The sequence below is a fragment of the Megalobrama amblycephala genome, linkage group LG6 (assembly GCF_018812025.1).
Source record: "Megalobrama amblycephala isolate DHTTF-2021 linkage group LG6, ASM1881202v1, whole genome shotgun sequence".
NCBI lineage: Eukaryota > Metazoa > Chordata > Actinopteri > Cypriniformes > Xenocyprididae > Megalobrama > Megalobrama amblycephala.
In genome coordinates this window covers 18,189,184-18,211,857 of record NC_063049.1, presented here as the reverse complement: position 1 = coordinate 18,211,857, position 22,674 = coordinate 18,189,184, and the positions used below count along the sequence as shown (strand labels likewise).

At 37.7% G+C, this 22,674-nt stretch overlaps 2 protein-coding genes and 1 long non-coding RNA gene across 3 annotated transcripts in view; 2 read left to right on the top strand and 1 right to left on the bottom strand.

The window, feature by feature from the left end:
- Window positions 1-1,800: 1,800 nt before the first annotated feature.
- Window positions 1,801-14,393, top strand: slc23a3 (solute carrier family 23 member 3). The gene is made up of 12 exons (XM_048193193.1): window positions 1,801-2,429; window positions 2,716-2,852; window positions 2,957-3,027; window positions 3,766-3,839; window positions 4,088-4,269; window positions 4,852-4,936; window positions 9,645-9,840; window positions 9,993-10,243; window positions 10,376-10,481; window positions 11,205-11,372; window positions 11,512-11,607; window positions 14,023-14,393. The coding sequence occupies exons 1-12, from the start codon at window positions 2,292-2,294 to the stop codon at window positions 14,283-14,285; spliced, it is 1,767 nt and encodes a 588-aa protein (XP_048049150.1). The 5' UTR covers window positions 1,801-2,291; the 3' UTR covers window positions 14,286-14,393.
- A 195-nt stretch (window positions 14,394-14,588) lies between these two features.
- On the bottom strand, window positions 14,589-21,348 carry ihha (Indian hedgehog signaling molecule a). The gene is made up of 3 exons (XM_048193194.1): window positions 20,483-21,348; window positions 18,577-18,838; window positions 14,589-16,222 (listed from the first exon to the last, which is right to left on the bottom strand). The coding sequence occupies exons 1-3, from the start codon at window positions 20,780-20,782 to the stop codon at window positions 15,543-15,545; spliced, it is 1,242 nt and encodes a 413-aa protein (XP_048049151.1). The 5' UTR covers window positions 20,783-21,348; the 3' UTR covers window positions 14,589-15,542.
- The window catches only part of LOC125270022, a 35,127-nt gene continuing 33,777 nt past the window's right edge, over window positions 21,325-22,674 (top strand). Inside the window, exon 1 of the long non-coding RNA XR_007185237.1 lies at window positions 21,325-21,458. This is a non-coding gene — a long non-coding RNA (uncharacterized LOC125270022). The remainder of the gene's footprint in view (window positions 21,459-22,674) is intronic.

Here is a 22,674-nt window from a genome sequence, read left to right as displayed (position 1 = left end):
CAAAGTGCACTTTTTAAAAGTGTACTTAAAGAGTTAGTTCACCCAAAAATGAAAATGATCCCACGATTTACTCACCCTCAAGCCATCCTAGGTGTATATGACTATCTTCTTTCAGATGAACACAGTCAGAGTTATATTAAAATATCCAGTTTTTTCCGAACTTTATAATGGTAGTGAAGGGGGGACAAGATTCTGAAGTCCAAAAAATTAATCCATCCATTATAAAAATAATCCATATGGCTGCAGGAGGTTAATAATGGCCTTTTGAAGCAAAGCAATGGGTTTTTGTAAGAAAAATATCCATATTTAAAACTTTATAAATTCAAATAACTAGCTTCCGGTGGACGAACGTACACAGAATGCGCAAGTCGACTTGGACTAAATGAGGAACCCCTGACGCGATGTATGATGCAGGATCGTAGGAGTATCTTGCGGGCAACTCAAGCTCATCTTCTCTTTAAAGGTGCCCTAGAACGTTTTTTCACAAGATGTAATATAAGTCTAAGGTGTCCCCTGAATGTGTCTGTGAAGTTTCAGCTCAAAATACCCCATAGATTTAAAAAAAAAAAATTTAACTGCCTATTTTGGGGCATCATTAAATATGCGCCAGTTCAGGCTGCGGCCCCTTTAAATCCTCGCGCTCCCTGCCCCCGAGCTCGCGACTACAATACAGTGCATAAACAAAGTTCACACAGCTAATATAACCCTCAAATGGATCTTTACAAAATGTTCGTCATGCATCGGATCATGTGAGTAAAGTATTTATTTGGATGTTTACATTTTGATTCTGAATGAGTTTGATAGTGCTCCGTGGCTAAAGCTAACATTACACACTGTTGGAGAGATTTATAGAGAATGAAGTTGTGTTTATGCATTATACAGACTGCAAGTGTTTAAAAATGAAAATAACGACGGCTCTCGTCTCCGTGAATACAGTAAGAAACAATGGTAACTTTAACCACATTTAACAGTACATTAGCAACATGCTAACGAAACATTTAGAAAGACAATTTACAAATATCACTAAAAATATCATGATATCATGGATCATGTCAATTATTATTGCTCCATCTGCCATTTTTCGCTATTGTTCTTGCTTGCTTACCTAGTCTGATGATTCAGCTGTGCTCATCCAGACGTTAATACTGGCCGCCCTTGTGTAATGCTTGAACATGAGCTGGCATATGCAAATATTGGGGGCGTACATATTAATGATCCGGACTGTTACATAACAGTCGGTGTTATGTTGAGATTCGCCTGTTCTTCTGAGGTCTTTTAAACAAATGAGATTTATATAAGAATGAGGAAACAATGGAGTTTGAGACTCACTTTATGTCATTTCCATGTACTGAACTCTTGTTATTCAACTATGCCAAGGTAAATTCAATTTTTGATTCTAGGGCACCTTTAAAATTTCTTTAAACTCGTGACCGGTGTTTTGTATTGCTCTATCCTCATTCATTATTGCGTCATGTGTCGGGTCAGAGGTCACTTTTATAGCCGTCTACTGGAAGCTAGTTATTATAGTTAATAAAGTTTTAAATGTGGATATTTTTCTTACAAAAAAATCCATCGCTTCGCTTCAGAAGGCCTTTATTAACCCCCTGGAGCCGTATGGATTACTTTTATGATGGATGGGTGCATTTGTTTTGTTTTTATGGCTTCAAAATGTGGCCCCCCTTCACAACCATTATAAAGCTTGGAGGAGTAAGGATATTTTTTTTAATATAACTTCATTTGTGTTTGGCTAAAAGAAGATAGTCATATACACCTAGGATGGCTTGAGGGTGAGTAAATCATCTGATAATTTTCAGTTTTGGGTGAACTAACCCTTTAAGTTTGTTACGAAACATGGTGAGTCTACTCACTTTAAGTACATATAAATGGCCTTTTATTTTATTAATATTATATTATCTGCAAGTACAGTTTTTAAAGAAGTACAATACAAATGCATGTTCAATACAATTAAGCACACTTCTTTTTCACAAGAGTGTGTTTAACAGTGGACTTACTGTGGCAAGCATAATCACAAATTTCTCCAGAGGTCATATCAGCTTCCCAAGCAAAGCTGGTGCAATAATCCATTGTTATTTTAAGTCAATAGGAAGATAATGATTGAAAGAAGTAATGCTGATGAAAAACTGCACGTTGCATAACTGAGTCAAAGGCCACCATATGAGGAGGAAACAGAGACACAAGAGGAGAAAGAATTTAGCTAACATTGTTAACAGTGACGGACCAAATAGCATTTTAAGGAAATACAAAGAAGGAGGAAAAGAAAGTCAGAAACAATGGTTAGGACTGATAGATGTAAGAAACTGTTTACATATAAAGAGAAACCTTTGGACCCAGAAAAGCTTGGAAGAATGGAAAGCCTAAATGTGGATCGCAGTCCCTCATTATTGCTGAATATTGCCCTTGCACTGCAAGTAAGTATTTTTACATTTTATTTCTTATCTCTTTTACAAGTTGATAAAATCATATAACACATAGAGTACAATAAAAGCATGCACTTTAATCCCTGTGTAGATGAACAAAATAGTTGTTAAACCTGCAGTCATCCTTGAGTTCTTTTTGTAATTCGAGAACTTACTTTTATATTATACAAATGCTGAAAAGTCAAAGTCATACGTAAATGTAAAGTTCTCAGAGCAAACTTTGTGAACACAGCAAAAACAAGTGTAAAAGTCTGTTTTGTTCTCCGTCTCCATGCAGCATGTGTTGGTACTGTCCTCTGTGTGTGCGATGGTTGTGAGTGCACTGATTCAGGAAGTAGACAAGGAAAGAATAGTGGCCCATGTGCTCTTTTACTCAGGTATATCTACACTACTGCAGAGCTGGATCGGATCACGGTAAGGTTACATTTACCCTCATTGCTTTCCATGCAAGTTGATACAGTTGTACTAAAGTACAAAACAATCTATAGGGTTAAGTCCAGTGTTTCCTCTGTTCTCAGTTTGCCATTGATCCAGGCTCCATCTTTGGACTTTCTGATCCCTGCCCTAGCCCTGCTTTCTGCTCAGTCAGGTCAGAATGGTACTGCCCAGAATTAAAATGAAGACATAGACAATCTCAAGAAGCATTTCTGATTATCATCAATGTTGAAAACAGTTGCCATGCTTAATATTTGTGATATGTTTTTACTTTATTTTTTAGAATTCTTTGATGAATAGTTACAAACAGCATTTATTTAAAATAGAAATCTTTTGTAACATTTTAAATGTCTTTACTGTCACTTTTGATCAATTTAATGCATCCTCTCCTTGCTTAATATATATATATACAGTCAAACCAAACCAAAATTTATTCAGACACCTTGAACATTTCATTCATTATTATAGTTTATTCACTATAGTTTAAAAAAAATGGTAATACAATATTGACAAGATCTCAGAGTTAAACTGTATCAGAAAAAAATAATCTTAATTTTGTCAGATAACACTTAAGCAAAACATGATCAGGTCAAAGTGTCATAATAATATTTGGTTCCAAATTTGTATAAATTTTACTGGTAGTCCACTGTATGAAGAATTTTTGGGTATAATATGTCACAGTTTATTTTGCTATCCTCACTTACATAAATGAACTATAGTGTCCTGCACCCATTAGTAATAATATATTAAAAATATCAAAAATGTCTGAATATTTTTTTGGTTTGACTATATTCACATATTTTTGTTTTACTATCTGTGTACTGTTGTAGTTGTTGTTTCTGTTGTGTTGTTTCTGATTCTGAAATCTGATTTTAATTGTATTGTGTGGTAGGGACTCCTGTGGCCTGTAGGGGGCAGTGTATTGAAGCAGAGGAGCCTGTGGCCCCAGCACACCCAATAAGAGAGGTAGAGCACAGTGCTGTCCGTGGTGCTGAACATTCAGACCACCCTCCATTGTCACATTGTTCTGCAGAAGTGCATAGTAACGTCAGCTTCCACTTTCCAAAATGGCACATCAAAATTTTTATTTTATTTGATAAATTAATATTTCATCTTGATAGTTTCATATTTATTATCTTAATTTGTATGTGTTTGTCAGTGCTTGTCCATATATATAATTATATTTACATTGCATTCTGTCTGTGTGTGTGCAGCTGAGGGGCATGACTCTGGTTTCAGGTATTGTGCAGTTAGCCATGGGTTTGACTGGTCTGAGTGGGTTTGCACTGGGACGTTGTAGACCATTAGTTCTGGCCCCTGTCCTTTGCATCTTGGGTTTTTCCATCTACAGGGAAGCAGCGCTGCTTTGTTCTGACCACTGGGGCATGGCTGCAGTGTAAGGACACACTTTTCTGAGCTCTTTCATATTGTGTTCTCAGTCACATTTTATGTACTTACATCAAAAAAAGAGAAACTGTTCAGTACAATTCACTTGTTGTGTTCATATTGTATTGCAATTCACTTTTGCTGCTATTGAGGTGGGAAACAGGTTAGTTTAGGGACAAGTTTGGTGGTATGGGTAGATTTAAGGGTCGGTTAAGGTGTAAGAGAAGGTCAACAGTGTAATTATAGATGCAATTACAGAAAATAATTACAGCTGTAATGACATGCAGGTATTTTTAAAATATAAGTACAATGTAATAATATTTAAATGTTAGTACATACTGTAGTAATTAAAGACACTTAATATATAAAGTGAGTCCATTAAACAATTATTTTGTTTGTACTGCAATCGGTCAAGCAAAGAAATAGCAGTGTATAATGTTTTTAATATGTAGCCATTTTATTTTAGTAACTGAACAATATAGAAATAGCCTGTAGTGATAATAATTCAAGGAATAGTTGCAACTCATTGTGCAACTACACATACATACACAAAGCACTCTAAATACAAATTTCTTTCTTTTTCTTTTTTTAGGGCAGTTGTTCTTCTAGTCCTCCTCTCTCAGCATCTGCACCTGTTTCTGCGGCTGTCTGTGTTCTCGGTCTCCAGGAGACTCTCTGTGAGTTACATCAAGGGATGCTGCTCAAATTCAGAATGACTTAAAGGTGTAGTAAGCAATTTCTGAGAAACATCGTTGATATTTGAAATCAACCCAAACAAACATGCCCTTCGCTTCATTGCTCCGCCCCCAAAATGCATGAACATGCATATCAAGAGTGGATGTCTCTTTATCATAGCAGAATTTAAGCAAAATAATGCTTCATGAAAAATAAAGTGATTACGAACGAATGACAAAGAATAACAAAAATGAACATACAGGACTCAAGATTATATAGAGGTAAAAGTTCTTTCTTAGTTGCCAGCAGAACAGCAACTCCAGACAAACAATGACACTAAAACTGTCCTGTTACTACAGCTAACACTACAACAACAGCTTGTCTTGGTTCTGTGAAACATAGCGAAACCAATGTTACTCACTTATGGAGCAGAAACAACGCAACCTCAGTGTCCATTTTCAGGCCTTCCCGCTTTCGCAGCACTGGAAAGCTTTTCTAGGGGTTAGTTCACCCAAAAATTAAAATTATGATTTACTCTCCCTCAAATCATCCTAGGTGTATATGACTGTCTTCTTTTAGACAAACACAATCAGAGTTAAAGGATTAGTTCACTTTCAAATAAAATTTTCCTGATAATTTACTCACCCCCATGTCATCCAAGATGTCCATGTCTTTCTTTCTTCAGTCGAAAAGAAATTAAGGTTTTTGATGAAAACATTCCAGGATTTTTCTCCATATAGTGGACTTCAGTGGCCTCCAAACGGTTGAAGGTCAAAATTACAGTTTCAGTGCAGATTCAAAGGGCTTTAAACAATACCAGACGAGGAATAAGGGTCTTATCTAGGGAAACGATCGGTCAAAACGAAACTGGCGCCGTGTTCGTTCTGTAAGTAGAATAGGGAAGGTGTAGGACATACAGCGTAAACTTTTTGAAGAATACGGAAAGTGGAAGCACATGCAAGGTGATCATTTGTGTTTATAAAGCATATACAGTTGTATTTTTTTTTTTTTTAAATGACCGATCGTTTCGCTAGAAACCCTTATTCCTCGTCTGGTATCGTTTAAAGCTCTTTGAAGCTGCACTGAAACTGTAATTTTGACCTTCAACGGTCTGGAGGCCATTGAAGTCCACTATAAAGAGAATAATCCTGGAATGTTTTCATCAAAAATCTTCATTTCTATTCTACTGAAGAAAGAAAGACATAAACATCTTGGATGACATGGGGGTGAGTAAATTATCAGGAAATTTTAATTTGAAAGTGAACTAATCCTTTAAAATATCCTTGCTTCTCCAAGCTTTATAATGGTTGTGGGGGGAGCGCAGAGGATATTGCAAAACAAATCACCGGTCACGAATTAGAAGTCTAAAATGATCATTTTTAAAGAGAAATGTCGGAGGATTTCGATATAAGAAAAGAGGAGCTTGATTTTGTTGCCCAGCCATATTTGTTTGAACTCCTACATCATATATCGCGTCAGGGGTTACTCATGGCGACTTGCGCCATATGCGTACGGTCGTCCGCCAGAAGCTAGTTATTTGAATTTATAAAGTTTTATTAACCCCCTGGAGCCATATGGATTATTTTTATAATGGATGGATGAATTTTTTTGGGGCTTCAAAATCTGAATCCCCCCCTTCACTACCATAAAAAAGCTTTAAAGAGCAAAAATATTTTTAAAAATATTCCTGATTGTGTTCGTCTGAAAGAAGATAGTCATATACGCCTAGGATGGCATGAGTGTGAGTAAATCATGGGATAATTAAATATTCATTTTTGGGTGAACTATCCCTTTAACGCGGGTCCTAAAGTTCTTGCCTGATCATAACCCTTCTTTTTCCAATGATATTCCTCTGACTTTTTTTCTTTTGTAATGTCTCTCAGCCATCTCTCTTTCTACAGTCTTTCTTCAAATCTCCCTCTTGCTCACTCTCTCCTCCCCCATCATGAGTGGACACGCCCCCTACTGCTGATTGGCTACAAGTATGTTGTGGCGTTCGGCTCGACTTTCAACAGCGTTTCTCAGAAATTGCTTACTGTACTTTTAAGGCTGGAATGCACTACAATACATTTAAAATCTGAACAGATTTGAAAACACTAGGCATCATACATTTGGTGACATTGTAAAATGGTTACATAGAAAAACTGGGCATCATACACTAAACGACTGAGGATCACACACTACCAGAAGTCACTCAAACTCGCAGAAAAATGCGTCTCGCATTGCAAATGAAAACACTGCTCTAAAATTGGTTCAAAATATCAAACATGTTTGATATACTGTGACTGGATACATTAATAGTCTGATACTAAAAAGTCTGAGTCTGTGCCCATCATAGACTATGCAATTTTATAGGAAATTAAACCTAGCTCTGACTTCGCCAACTAGCATCGACTTAAGACTTTAAATCGGGGGGAAAGTCGTGTCGTGTATTCCAGCAATTGAGAGTCATTGCTGCAAGTGTTTCTTCACTTTTAAAGTTGTGTGACTTTCCACAAAAGAGAAGTTTACTTTTATTTCCTAAATTAGTCCAACACAGACACCTTCACTCATGATATATGGGATTTCCTGTTGCACTGGTTGTCGAGCTCTTTTACCGCTTTTAACCTGCTGTATATTAGATTGATGTTTTGCCTGTAAGAAGATTATATCATTGATCTGGGCAAAGTTTCCCACCGAAGATGTGCGTTGTGTTACAGTGATCTTTGGCTAAAATGTTCTTAATTTAATATGAGGCTGAATGTTGTCAAAGGTTATGGGAAACAGTTTGAGGCTTTTTATGAGTGATGGTAAGCTCTGTATTGGAATCTTGCTTTTGGGAAATTCTTATTGGTTTTTCTCTGCTGTACTAGACAGTGTCTGACTGTCTAGATATTATTCTCTTCCGAGTCTGTGTAAATCTATTAATGCAGGGATGTTTGTGTGCAGCACACCTAAAAATGTGTGAATTGAAAGATCCAGTTTGATGAATTAATGTTGATTCATAAATATAAGCGCTAAAATGTATCAGAAAGGAACATAATCTTAGATTAATACTTGATTTCTTTTTAAGATTGTAGTATATTTAAGAAACATACAGTATAGAATATAAAACAGATTTACACTACCATTCAAAAGTTTGGGGTCAGTAAGATTTTTAAAGGTGCCCTAGATTCAAAAATTGAATTTACCTTGGCATAGTTGAATAACAGGAGTTCATTACATGGAAAAGACATACAGTGAGTCTTAAACACCATTGTTTCCTCCTTCTTATATAAATCTCATTTGTTTAAACGACCTCCGAAGAACAGGCAAATCTCAACATAACACCGACTGTTATGTAACAGTCAGGGTGTACGCCCCCAATATTTGCATAATGCCAGCCCATGTTCAAGGGATTACACAAGCCAGTATTAACATCTGGAGCTGCACACAGCCGAATCATCAGACTAGGTAAGCAAGAATAACAGCGAAAAATGGCAGATGGAGCAATAATAACTGACATAATTCATGATAGCATGATATTTTTACTGATATTTGTAAATTGTCTTTCTAAATGTTTTGTTAGCATGTTGCTAATGTACTGTTAAATGTGGTTAAAGTTACCATCGTTTCTTACTGTATTCACGGAGACAAGAGAGCCGTCGCTATTTTCATTTTTTAAACACTTGCAGTCTGTATAATGCATAAACACAACTTCATTCTTTATAAATCTCTCCAACAGTGTAGCATTAGCCGTTAGCCACGGAGGACAGCCTCAAATTCACTCAGAATAAAACGTTAACATCCAAATAAATACTTTACTCACATAATTCGAAGCATGCATAACGAACATCTTGTAAAGATCCATTTGAGGCTTTGTAAATGCACTGTAATATAGTCGACAGCTCTTGTGGCAGGGAGCACGCGATTTAAGGGGGCGGCGCCAAGTGTAAATAAGTGCATTGTTAATGATGCCCCAAAATAGGCAGTTAAAAAAATTTATTAAAAAAAATCTATTTGGTATTTTGAGCTGAAACTTCACAGACACATTCAGGGGACACCTTAGACTTATATTACATCTTGTGAAAAAGCATTCTTGGGCACCTTTAAAGGAAATTAATACTTTTATTCAGCAAGGACGCATTAAATTGAACAAAATGAATGTAAAGACATGTTACAAAATATTTCAATTTCAAATCAATTCTGTTCTTTTCAACTTTTCATCAAAGAATCCAGAAAAAACAGCCACGGTTTCTACAAAAAAAATCAAATCAGCATATTAAAATTATTTCTCACCAAGGGTCATGTGACACTGAAGACTGGAGTAGTGATGCTGAAAATTCAGCTTTCCCATTACAGGAAGTAATTACTTTTAAAAATATATTCAAATATTTTAAATTTGTAATAATATTTCACAATTACTATCTTTACTGTATTTTCATCAAATAAATACAGCCTTAAATTGTAAGGCATAAAGAGGTGGTGAGCATAAAGAGCCTTATTTTAAAAATCTTACTGATCTTTTAAACTGTAGTGTATATACATTGCATTAGATATAAAATTAAATGATGCAAAATAAATGATGACTTTTTTTCAGAACTTCACTACAGCCATTTTTGCAATTAATTTTAACCATCTGGTCTTTTTTTAGCCTATGTATGTAAATCAATTACATTCATGCACTAATGGGTCTAAATACTGTTAGGTTCCTAGTATATTGTTCCTGCTCTTTGTGTTCGTCCTGTGTAGGTCCTTCTATCTGTGATGGTGAGCTGGGCCGTTTGTGCCGCACTGGTGCGGTGGGGTCATGTCCACCTTAACTCTGTGACCCAGATGCTCTCAACCAAGAGAAACGCCACCTTCATTCAGTCCACCAACAGTCCACATTCATCAGACTTTGTCTTTCCTAATGACTCTGTACCCTGGCTGGACTTTCCTCTTCTTGGTAATGTGAAAGATGTTGTTTTTTCTTCTTCTTCTTCTTCTTCTTCTTCCCAGGTTTAGTTGCCTTCTAGATATTAGCAGTGAACCAGTAATAAACTTTATCATGTGTTCAAAATGTTCCTTTTTCTTCAGTTGTTTCTTGTATACTTTCAGCCTCAGCACTCCCTCTGCTGTCTGGAAATAGCATTGCAGCAGGAGTGGCTGGAGGCCTGTCTGCCAGCATTAGCTCTCCAGCTGTGTACGTGATGGCAGCTCGGCTCCTGAAGGCTCCTGTGCCCCCAGCACATGCCTGTAACAGGGGCCTGTGTGTGGATGGCATCGGAAGTGTGATCGCTGGCCTGATGGGGGCGCCAGTAGGACTGTGCAGCAGTGTGCCTAATGCATGTGTTATTGGCCTCAGCCAGGTAAGAGACTATTGATGCACGTCACTCCGGTATTGTGATTGCTCAGTTGATCTAAAATGATTTTGCTGTTTATTACAACATCTTTTCATTATCCGTAATGATGCTTTTTCTCTCTCTTACTGTATCTTACAGTCTGGGTCCCGGAGCACGGTGCAGATCGCTGGGGTGTTGTTATTAATTCTGGGTGTGTCTCCTCAATTAGCTCAGATGCTCTGCTCTGTCCCTCTGGCCATACATGGTGATTATTCATTTATTGTTTACTCACTTAAATGTTATATGTTACTGGTAACAATCAGGTCAACCTACTACAGTTTCATTCTATTGTGCTTTTTTTCGTATATTACCTTTCATATAGTGTGTAATATAGCTGTAAAAAGTCTGCAAAGTGCACGAAAAATGGAGTTATTTTCTCCCAAAAGAAAGAACCGATTCTGAACTGTCTGAAACGAGTCGTCAGTAATTTCAGCCTTTGTTCCTGCACAAACCTACATAGGATTGTAACACATTTGCATAATGCCAGCCAGTGGTCTTCATTGGCTGCCCGCGAACAATGTCTACTCAAACACTGTAGTTGTATCTGAGGCCTGGAAGAGTTTGGTTTGTGTTGTCAACATGTCGAGAAGAGCAGAAATTCAGATATGGTAATGGCCGTTTAGTTTCTGACACGCACTGTACATGGTAGACCAATCACAACAGACTGTGCCATCTGACCAATCAGAGTAGAGTAGAGAGACCGGATCCTTTATCACACTGTGAGTAAAGAGGTGATGCTACATTGTATATTATGAGAAAATTAAAGTTTTTTTTTTTTTTACCTTGGATGCATGTACAGTAAACCTGTAGGAGACCTCCAAAATTAGAAACCTTTAAAAAAGCATAGTAGGAGACTTTAATAGCTTTCTGACTCCATATGGCTTGAAAACCATGGGCTGAATGTTTGCTTGTGCTCGTGTTTTCTCAGGTGCTGTGCTCAGTGTGACCTACGCACTTGCTGTAGCAACAGGCATAACTTATTTCCAACATGCCAACGTGGACTCAGGACGCAACATTTTCAACATCGGCTTCACAATGTTCATGTCATTGGCACTGCCACGCTGGTTTAGACTTCACTACAGTTTTATACAAACAGGTACTAATACTACAAGAGTGTATTTTCTCTTAATGTGAGGAGTGTAGATTTTTAGAAATGTAGTAGTGTAGAAATTTAAATTTGTTGATTTGGACATGAGTGCATTTAATTGTAAGAATTTTCTTCTTCTTGTGTTCAGGTGTAGCCAGTGTTGACGTTCTTCTTCAGTCTCTTTTAACCTTGCCGGTTTTCTTTGTGGGGGTTTTGGCTTTTCTTCTAGAGCACACTGTTTCAGGTAAAACAACAGAGAAATGCAATACCATTCAAAAGTTTGGGGTTGGTAAGATTTTGTAATGTTTTTGGAAGTCTTTTAAGCTCACCAAGGCTGCATTTATTTGATCAAAAACACAGTAAAGACTAGGGGTGTAATGGTTCTAGGTAAAAAAATCATTCTCGACCCATGGTTCGGCACACACTTGCACCATGGCTCATCTTAAATCTGACAATGCATCTATAATATGGTTTGTTGAGAATAACAAATGCATAAAACAGACAGAGTTCGGCAAATGTATATCTGTTGATGGATATACATTCTGGCTTCCCAATACATTACAACAACGATGATCACAAAAACATGAACAAAACAGCCACTCTCTGTAAACTTTGTTCAATAGGAGTTCCGTATGCAGGTGAGACCTGAATAGCACACGTTGCTATCTGTGTTTAAACTAAACTCATTTAAGGCTTGCTGATTTAAACATCTTAGACATAACCCGAGTCTTAGACAGTGCAAGAATACTGAGTTCTCTTTCAAGTCTTGCGCTTAAACGGACAAATTCACACAAAAATGGCAAGTCTTGGCAAGTATCCTAGCAAACATAGTAGGTTATGTCTTAAGTGAACGTATACAGTCGAGAAAGACAACAATTTGTATCAGTATCAGTGTACTGGATCCGTGCATTATGTCTTAAAGTGACAGCAGCCTAATATTCCCGCTGTCTGTTTTTAGTGTTGATCAAACAAAAGACAAGGAAATCACTCACTGCTCTTGACTGAATAGCTTTTGTAACTTTAATAATGATTCATCTTTATTTTATTTAGACAGTGAGGATTATATGCAATGTTATTTTATATTTGATTATTCACTTTCTTTACCTGAATAACCTGAAAAGCACTGTTTATTTTAATTTTTATCTGTGTTTATTTGTGCTGTTGCTTGTAGTTTGATTATTTTTGTTCTTATTTTCTTAATTTTTATTTGACAGTAGTCCTTTTTCGCCTGAACATAGCACGTACCAAAACCATGACCCTAAAACCGTGATAAAAAGCCGAACTGTGAGTAATTTGAACCGTTACACCCCTAGTCAGAAAAGTAATATTGTCAAATATTATTACAATTTAAAATGTTCTCTTGATATAAAATTTAAAGGTGCCCTAGAACTTTTTTTTAAAAAGATGTAATATAAGTCTAAGGTGTCCCCTGAATGTGTCTGTGAAGTTTCAGCTCAAAATACCCCATATATTTTTTTTATTCATTTTTTTAACTTCCTATTTTGGGGCATAATTAGAAATGAGCCGATTCAGGGTGTGTGGCCCTTTAAATCTCGTGCTCCACGCCCCAAGAGCTCGCGCTTGCTTTAAACAACATAAAAAAAGTTCAAACAGCTAATATAACCCTCAAAATGGATCTTTACAAAGTGTTCGTCATGCATCATGTCTAATCTCATAAGTACAGTGTTTATTTTGATGTTTACATTTGATTCTGAATGAATTTGAGGCTATGCTCCGTGGCTAACGGCTAATGCTACACTGTTGGAGAGATTTATAAAGAATAAAGTTGTGTTTATGAATTATACAGACTGCAAGTGTTTAAAAATGAAAATAGCGACGGCTCTTGTCTCCGTGAATACAGTAATAAACGATGGTAACTTTAACCACATTTAACAGTACATTAGCAACATGCTAACGAAACATTTAGAAAGACAATTTACAAATATCACTAAAAATATCATGTTATCATGGATCATGTCAGTTATTATTGCTCCATCTGCCATTTTTTTGCTATTGTCCTTGCTTGCTTACCTAGTCTGATGATTCAGCTGTGCACATCCAGACGTTCTGCCCTTGTCTATTGCCTTTCATAATGTTGGGAACATGAGCTGGCATATGCAAATATTGGGGGCGTACATATTAATGTACATATTAACATTAATTATGTTGAGATTCGCCTGTTCTTCAGAGGTCTTTTAAACAAATGAGATTTATATAAGAAGGAGGAAACAATGGAGTTTGAGACTCACTGTATGTCATTTCCATGTACTGAACTCTTGTTATTTAACTATGCCGAGGTAAATTCAATTTTTGATTCTAGGGCACCTTTAAAATTCGATTTATTCCTGTGATGGCAAAGCTGAATTTTCAGTCTTCAGTGTCACATGATCCATCAGAAATACATTGATTTGGTGCTCAAGATATATTTATTATTATTATCAATGTTGAAAAAAGAAACTTTGATACCTTTTTATTACATTTTTAAAAAATTCTTATTTGAAATAGAAATCTTTTCCAACATCATAAATATCTTTACTGTGACTTCTGATCAATTTAATGCGTCTTTGCTTAATAAAAGTATGCATTTCTTTCAAACGGTAGTGTACATAATAATAATAATAAACCTCTTGATTTAATGTATATGATTTCTGGCATTCAGGGACTTTGTCTGAGAGGGGATTGATGCGACACGAAGACACAAAGAAGATTCTGTCTCTCGCTGATCAGCAGCAGGGATACAGCCTAAGTCCAGACGCAGTGTATGACCCGCCTCCACCTGTGAGGAAAGTGCTGGAGCTGACCGGCTTCAGAACCGTCCCCTTCTGTGCCTGCAGAAGCCCAGCGGTGGAAGACGTGCTAGTGACAGTACCAGAGATGTCTAGCTTATTACCTGACAAGGATGCTGGTGTTGGCAGTGGCTGAATTTTTGCAGCTCAGACCATCTTTTATTTTAATTTTCAAATTGTATTTAACTTGTCTTTTATTGGTTTGCTTTTTATAAATTGTATTATGTTTAGTGTCTTCTATGAACACAGTGTTTTTTGACTCAAAGTTCCCCATTGCAGCACAAAGTTATTTATTACGTCATTTTAATTAAGTTAGACAGATATTAATTTGAGCCCCCCTGGTTGAGAACCACTGTATTATTACACCCTATATTCATTTTAGCATGAACTTCTGTGAGCAGAAACATTTTGTCAAGAGACTAAAAAAAAGACAAAGGCAGATATTTCTGTAATCTTTAATTCTGAAAAATAGATCTTTAAATAGTTTTACAAATATTATATAATTTCTGACATCTTTAAGTAAAATGTAAATAATGCCACAAAACAGATAAATACAGTAAGTTGTATGGGAAATTGAGTATTACTGCATAAAGCACACATAAGGACTACATAAACTGGCATAAACTCTTAGAACATTGCTACACATTGCACAGAGTAAACTCTTAATTTCTTTGAATGAAGCCTTCATAAAAGTACTCAAAACCCTTATGTATGCTAGATGGAGAAATACAGTGTACAATATGACCATTAAATACTTGATTAAGTTGGGAAAGAAACCTCTACCTTTACAGTGAGAAACATGTAACTGACCATATGAATGAATGCAAAACAGTTATTATGAACTGCTCTGGACCTGAAAGTATTTTCCTTATGTTTTAAAGGCCTAGTTGTAAAGTGGGTGTGTTTGTGTGTATACCTTCCAATCTCATTCCTTTTCTAACACAACTTCCTCCTCCGTCTCAAACCTTATCAGGCCACGTCGGTCTGATCGCCTGTGGTTGAGTCACTGCATACCTGAGTTAAGCAAATTCATCCAGTTTCCTCCCTTCAACGGCCATAACGATATGTTTAGTGAATGTGTATGTGTGTAAAAGACAGAAAAAAAGACTGAATAGGAGATTCTGAGTAGATGTGTGCGTCTTGGTATATTCGTGATAATGTTCCAGTGTAGGCAGTATAGAAAACCCATTGAAAAGTGTTAAATATGGGTTTTTAAGATCAATTTTGTCACGTCAGTGACCGCTTCCTCAATTGAGGGTCAACCCACAGAATAGCTGCATCCTTCGGAGTCTATTCAGGGTCATAAATGATTTTCAACTTTCTTCACTTCATTCACTTTTTAAGGTCCTTCCAAAACTTCATCTAGTGACATTCTCATTCCTTCTGCTTGTTTTCATCTATCATTGTCCATCATGCTCCAAGGATGGAAGTGTGTTGGATCCAGCACACGAGTCCCAACCCAGTGCAGCAGTGAGGAATACCAGTGTATCCCCACAGCCTGATGTCTAACTGGCCCTCCCCAGTTATAAAGTACCCTGAGTGGGCCAAAAGCCCAGTGAGCCAGCCAGTGCCGGTCCACTGCCGCGTAGCAGGAGGAGACGACATTATCGACCACCACCGTGCCATGGCGGGTAAGTGGAGCGAAAACCCCCTTGTCCTCCTGTATTTGGATCCTAGTGACCCGGGAGAGATATCCCTGCTGTCCTGCTCCTCGTGTGGACACCACACACTGACCCGGCAGCACGTCACTAGCAAATACAGATTTCAGCTCTGCACTGACTACAGGCCCTGAGCAGTTCCCTTCCGATACGAACAGGAGATGGGCCGCGGTCAAGCTCAGTTTAGCACCCGAGTCCGTCTCGATGGTGAAGAACTGCTTCTCTACAGAAGGATCGCGGTCCAGGAAGGCGATTACTTCGCTGTAGACGAGTTTCCCACTGCCATCGCTTTCTGATGAAGCGAGTACTTTCTCTCCAGGCTGTAAGCTGTCCATGGTCTTCACGCTTCCGTCCTCAACGGTGACGAGCGCTGATGCGGGAAAACAACCGCCGGTTTTAGCAGCCACAGAGTTCTCTGGAATGGACAGAGAGAATATAATGATTGAAATGAGCAATAAAATTGCCATTTTCTCTATTGCAACTCCTTATGTGCACAGTAGCCTAAAACAATTCAAAAGGTCATGTGCTCATTAAAGATTGCGTTAGGATTGTTTAAATGGCACAATGCCTTCTTCAGATTAATCTTCAATCTTTAAAACACACACACCCAAGCACAAACACACTCCCGCACTCATTGTAAACCCATAAAAATCCAATCAAACTGAAAGCTGCAGTGGCAAAATAACCTGGCGTGCGCAGGCAAACATTTCAAGCGCCACCCTTCAAGCTAATTAGTTTTTTTCTTTTCGCACGACACCGGTCAGTGGGTAAAAATGCAATAAAAGCTAATAAATAACCATTTGATTGAATCTCGGCTCTCTATGACTCCTGTCCGAAAGAAGCGACTGGGGTCTGGAGCCACGTATGCAACACAAAATCCGGAATTAAGTCTCAAGTCTCCGTTGAGTCTTACACAAATATTTGGGAAAGGTAAGTACCAAGGCCAGGTGATAAGACAGGCTGAGATAAGAGATCTGAGAAAGGGGACAACAGAGTTGCCGTCTGGAAAACAAAGGAGTTGGTTAATCATCTCACAGCCAGCCCTACTTCTTAAGGATATTCTCTCTCTTTCTCTCTCTTATATACACGCATACATTTTTACCCCTATGCACTTCTTATATATATATATATATATATATATATATATATATATATATATATATATATGAAGCCTCTAAGTGCTATCTGAAATTTTCTTCTAAAATAAGTATTTTTATCAAGCTTGTATGTTTATTTTCAGTTATTTCACTTTAATGGCAATGAAAATGACCTATTAATTGCCATTAAAGTGGAATTACTGAACCTACACATACGAGCTTGATAAAAATACTTATTTTAGAAGAAAATTTCAGATGGCACTTAGAGGCTTTTGCATCTTGAAGTCTTCATACATATATATATATAAGAAGTGCATAAGGGTAAATATGTATGCGTATGCAAAATACAGTACATACATTTCTTGTGTGTGTGTGTTATATACATACATACATATATACATACATATATATATATACACACACACATATATATAATTTATTATGTTTACACTGAAGTCAGTTCCTGAAATCTGGCAGTAACTGTTGCAGAAGCCAGCTGAAGAACACACCTATAGAGGACTTTGATAAGGCATAAGCAGACAACAGGTCTTGCTTGTGTTTGCATGCTCTATCAGACAGATAACAGAAGTGCCTCACAAATGTCCACACACAGGTCCCATTCCTCTCTAGCAGTGGTGAAATACTCTACAGAAAAAAAAAGGAAAAAAAAAAAAACCTGACACTTTTGGCCATAAATCTGGGTTAAAGCCAGGCCCAGACTGAATCTACAGATTTTTTTTTTCCCATTTTCTGCACAAAATGTGGAATTTTGTTAAATTAATGTAAAATAAGTTAAAAAGCCCCAGATTCTTCAATGAGAACAAAAAACCCTGATCCGCTGTGAAATAGGTAATTTTTTACCATGCAAAAATTGATAATGCAGGTCAAAAGTGAATCCTGCCAGAAGAGACAATAAAATACTGAATGGGTGCACTTTTACTTTCCTGGTTGTCTGGCCAGTAATTTGGTCTCTGGTGACTCAGGTAGAGGCAGGTGTTTAAGGTTTAATGATGTGGTCTGTTACCTATTGTTACCTTCATCCCAGGTCTACCACTTATCTCACCCAAGTTAATGAGAACTGACCAACTTAACCACAGTAGGACACACCTGATTTAACTGCACACTGAACGCATATGAACCTTTCAGTCTGGAGTCTTTTTAGTTCAAACTACATAGATCAGACTGGACGCTTTTCTACCATCAGTCATAAACCCGTTTCAAGAAAATGTCATATTCCAAGTTTAACCTATTAGATATGGTGATGGGAAACGCTAGTTAAATGGCTTTCACTATTGCTAATTTATTAATGTAAACTACTAAAGTCCATGGCTGAATGTGACATTATATTATTCTACACTCTTAAAAATAAAGGTTCCACAAGGAAGTTTCACAGTGATGTCATAGAAGAACCATTTTTGGTTCTCCAAAGAACCTTTCAGTGAAAGAACCATTTTTTCCTAGTGTGAAGAACGTTTTAATAATCTAAAGAACCTTTTCCTCTATAAAGGACCTTTTTTGCAGTGCAAGTTTCCATTGATGGTTCTTCATGGAACCATAAATGCCAATAAAGAACTGTTATTTTTAAGAGTGTATCGACATCTTATAGATATAGTTAAGTGGCGTATAGTTGTTATGTAAATAAACAGAGTGATTTACGTAGTCTCAGCCCTACCTGACTTGACGCTGCAGTGGATGTGAGCTTTGGACTCATAGTAGACCCAATCAAACCCGGCCTCCACCGCTAGACGTGCCAACATGCCATATTTATTACGGTCGCGATCAGAGGTGGTGATATCGACAGCTCTTCCTTCGTAATGCAGTGAATCTTCAAAGTGATTGCCGTCTTCATCCCAACCCTCGGTCACCCTGAGCTTCACCCCGGGCCACATGTTCATCACTGAGATAGCCAGAGAGTTCAGCTTATCTTTACAGCGCTGTGAACGCAACAAGGAAAGATGTTTAGACCTGGGTTACACACGTGGAAGATGATGCCGTGCCTTCACCAGAGTTTTGCAAGAAATACGCAAACAAGACAAGTTATAACTCCAAAGGGCAAACAGACTGAATGACAAAAAACATACATCACAGGGCAAGGCAAAAGAGAGGCAGAACTGATACAAAGGACACTGACTTCTGTAAAAATAGAACACGTTATTCACAGCTCTGCAAATGATACTTTGAATGACCTCTTAAGCAAGGTGAAGTGTATGGATGTAACACCACAAATATTATCTCTAAATCTTATTTACATAAAGATGCATCTTTTATTTAAGTAACTTTTTAGATATCATCATGAGTATTTAACTTCCCCTTTGTTGTGTCTTCTTTCTACTGTACTCTTTCCAGCAATTAATAGGTTTGCTTTCCTGAATAAATTAGCATTTGTGCTTATATTAGAGTTTCTGTAGTCCTACTTTTTCCACATTAACATGTCAGACAGTTTTTGTTTTTAACCCAGGCACCTCTATTTTATGCCTGAAGATTTTGTTTTCAAAAGCGCCCACGTAAAGCATTACATAATGACAAATTATTGAATCACGAGGAGAAGAACTGAGTGATGCTTCAGACCACAAATACATACTGACTTATTTTTACCATACCACAGGTATTTTTCAACGACCAAGGTACAAAATGTGTCCAAAATGTTGAGTGATTCACTTTTACTCATTTAACCAAACCACATTCACCACCATTTAGAATACACAAGACAAATTTGCTTTTAACAGCAAATTCAAATTTCAGCATGGAAACAAGTTGCCAAAGCACAGATATACTGTAACTAACCACAATTTCAGGCAATATCTCTTCCATGATTTGGAGAGGAAATAAGAGTCATAAGTTCAAATCCATGAGTCATTTATGATTTATTTATATATTGGTTAAATAAGCCACACACTAAATGGAAAGGCTACTTATTTTTTTTTATGTCTAATAAGTCAACTTATATTTAATATTCTTTTTTAGAGTGGGTTAACTAATTAAGTTTTCATGCTGGTGTTATAGGATTGATTCACTTATTTATGCTGGTAAAGTATGACAATAAACATTATTTCTATATCGTTTGCATGCAAAAAAAAAAAAAAAGCTCATTGCGTAAAAGCGAAGAGCACATGAACATAAGTTTTTGACAGGTCCAAGTTCCAAGGAGAACCTTCGTAAGTTCTACAAACAACTTTTCTATACTTTAGTCATTTAGTAAACAATGTATTTTCTGCTTTAAATGAACCAAAACCTATGCTAAGAACCTTTAATGCAACATACATGACTTTTATTAATTACCATTTTAATTACCAAACTCAAGCACCTAAACGCCTAAAACCGTTTGTTTTAAAAGCACACGATTCTTTGCTGAACCCGAGAACCATCAAAGAAGTGATTCCAAGTAACAAACCGCTGTCAGCAATCAATTCCTCTGAAAGCTGTGAAGATCGATAAGAGCGCGTCGGTGGGACTGAGCAAAGGGCACACCACTAAACAACAGGTTTAATGTGCTCGCAATCGAATCAAAAGCTTTGAGTGTGTTTCTAATGGGCAGATAACTGAATTCATTCCAGCTGCATTATCCAAGTGTCGCTCACCTGCGTCATGAGTCGATCCGCACCTGTGTTCTCCTCATCTTTGAAGATGATATCGGGGTTGTAGTTCGGTGTGAGATCTTTAAAGCGCTCCGAGTTCCTGGTGATTTTGCCATCGTGTCTCCCACTGGCTCCCAGTGTCTTCTCGGCTACGTTTGGACTAAACTGCTTGTAATTAAGGGGTGTCAGTTTCTTTGGAGGCCGCCTTTTCCCATGTCCCCTCCCCGGCCCACAGCCCTCGTTAACAGGTGCGAAAATCAGGGCGCAGCCGACGAGGAGCCCAAACACCACGGGGAGACGCATTCCACCCCAACCCGCCGGACACTCCGACACGGAGTGGTACGGTGGCACAGCTCGCCGTTCAATGAGAAACTACCCCCCGCGAGATCCTTATTCCCCCCCACGGGGTAAAATATGGGGAGGACAAAACCTCTACTTCTTTATCACCCTTATCCTCGCCATCGTCCGTGCGTAAAAGTCGCTTTACGCAGAGGCTGTCATGGAGAGACGCCGGAGAAAAGATCCAGTGATACCAAATGTTTAGTGCCCATAGAATGCGAAACGTTGGTCTCTCGAGAAAATCACCGAAATGAGAGTGAGCAGGCAAGTCCATTTATTTATCTAACAGATTCTAGGAGAGAGATACAAGGTGACTCCGTCGCACACTGGGAGAGCTGTCAGAGAGACTGCTGCGGCTGCTGTCTTTGAATGAGCACGTCCTTTGGCGCACGTCAAGTGATCTGAGTTGCCCGGCGCACTGAGACCGCACCCTGCCAGTTTTTTGCCCCTCTCTATCCCTGCCTAGCTGCCACTCCTCCCCATGGGTCACATTGGGTGCGTCGTATACCCACCGGCTCCCTTTAACGCTTCACAGCGCCTGGCTGGGCAAACACAAGTCTCGGGGAAGAACTGTGGACTCAGACTCTCCCATTCATAGATCCACAAATAGAGAACGAGCCTGGCTGCTCCTCAAACAAACGTGAGCAACTGTTGCCCTCCCCTACCTGTTTATAATACTGATACGCTTAAGGAAACACGCATAGACTAACCTGGCGCATTCGTTTGAATGATTGATCATTTATTGATCAGAACAGATCCGTTTGTTCAAACAGTTCAGTTTTGGTGACAGGTGTAACGACGTTGCTTGAGTCAAAGTGACTTTTCTGATCTATTAAGTTATTCTAAATTACATAGATCCATTAAAAGTCAAAGTGGTGCTTAAAGTAATAGACTGTAAATAAGAGAAAAGGCTGAACTTCTTAATAAAAGAAAAACGTTTGCATAAATAGTTTGGTAAAGACGTTATCTTAAAAATAAGTTGTTTTAAAATTATTATTAATATTTTAAAACGCTACTTTGTACAACCAGATCAAAGGCAATGTGGTGGAACAAACATGATGGAAGTCATTTTGTTATCATGTGACCCCTTTAGCCCCTCAAGACTGTGTCTTGTCATTTAAAAACATCACTTTTTTTACTTATTAAATGTAATTATTTTCCATATTCACGATATTTATATATGTGTGTATACATGTATATTTAGGACAACAATAATTAAAAAAAAAAAAAAAAAACTGTGAAGGGTATTTTCATAACTTTTATTGAACTCTAAAAGGGTATAACCATCATTAAATTAATTTCTGTATATATATTATACTTTAAAAAATATGTATGAGCCTGACCTAGGCAAAGAACATGTTTTAAACTGGGATTTAAAAAAGATTGCTCATTTGTTTCATCTTGAGCATCCATGTGAATAAATAATACCTTATAGACAAGACAATGCATAGACAAAAAAAAAGCAATGCATGTTTTTTTTGTTTGAATATTACAGTCTCCAGGTTCCACACACATCAGTTGCTCACTGGTTCTCATTTGTATCGGATATTATGATACAGAGCTCCAGTGTGTGCTGGCCTGTGCTGAGGTAATGGGTAGTGGTGGGACCTGCATGAGGGGTTCACTGTTCGAATTGAAGATGAAGCTGGTAAAGTCGGTAGCATATAGCTTAGAAGACGGTAACACAGGAGCAGCTCTATTCTACAGCACTGAGAGAAGAAGCTCCACTTACACAAGTGATGACTGTGTGGATGTAGCCAGCGGTCAGCCCCTTAAGAACAGATATATCCACGACACTCAAACTCTGTTCAATTTCTCTTTAAATGAGGCAAAGGAAACAGACCCAAGTCTTCCAA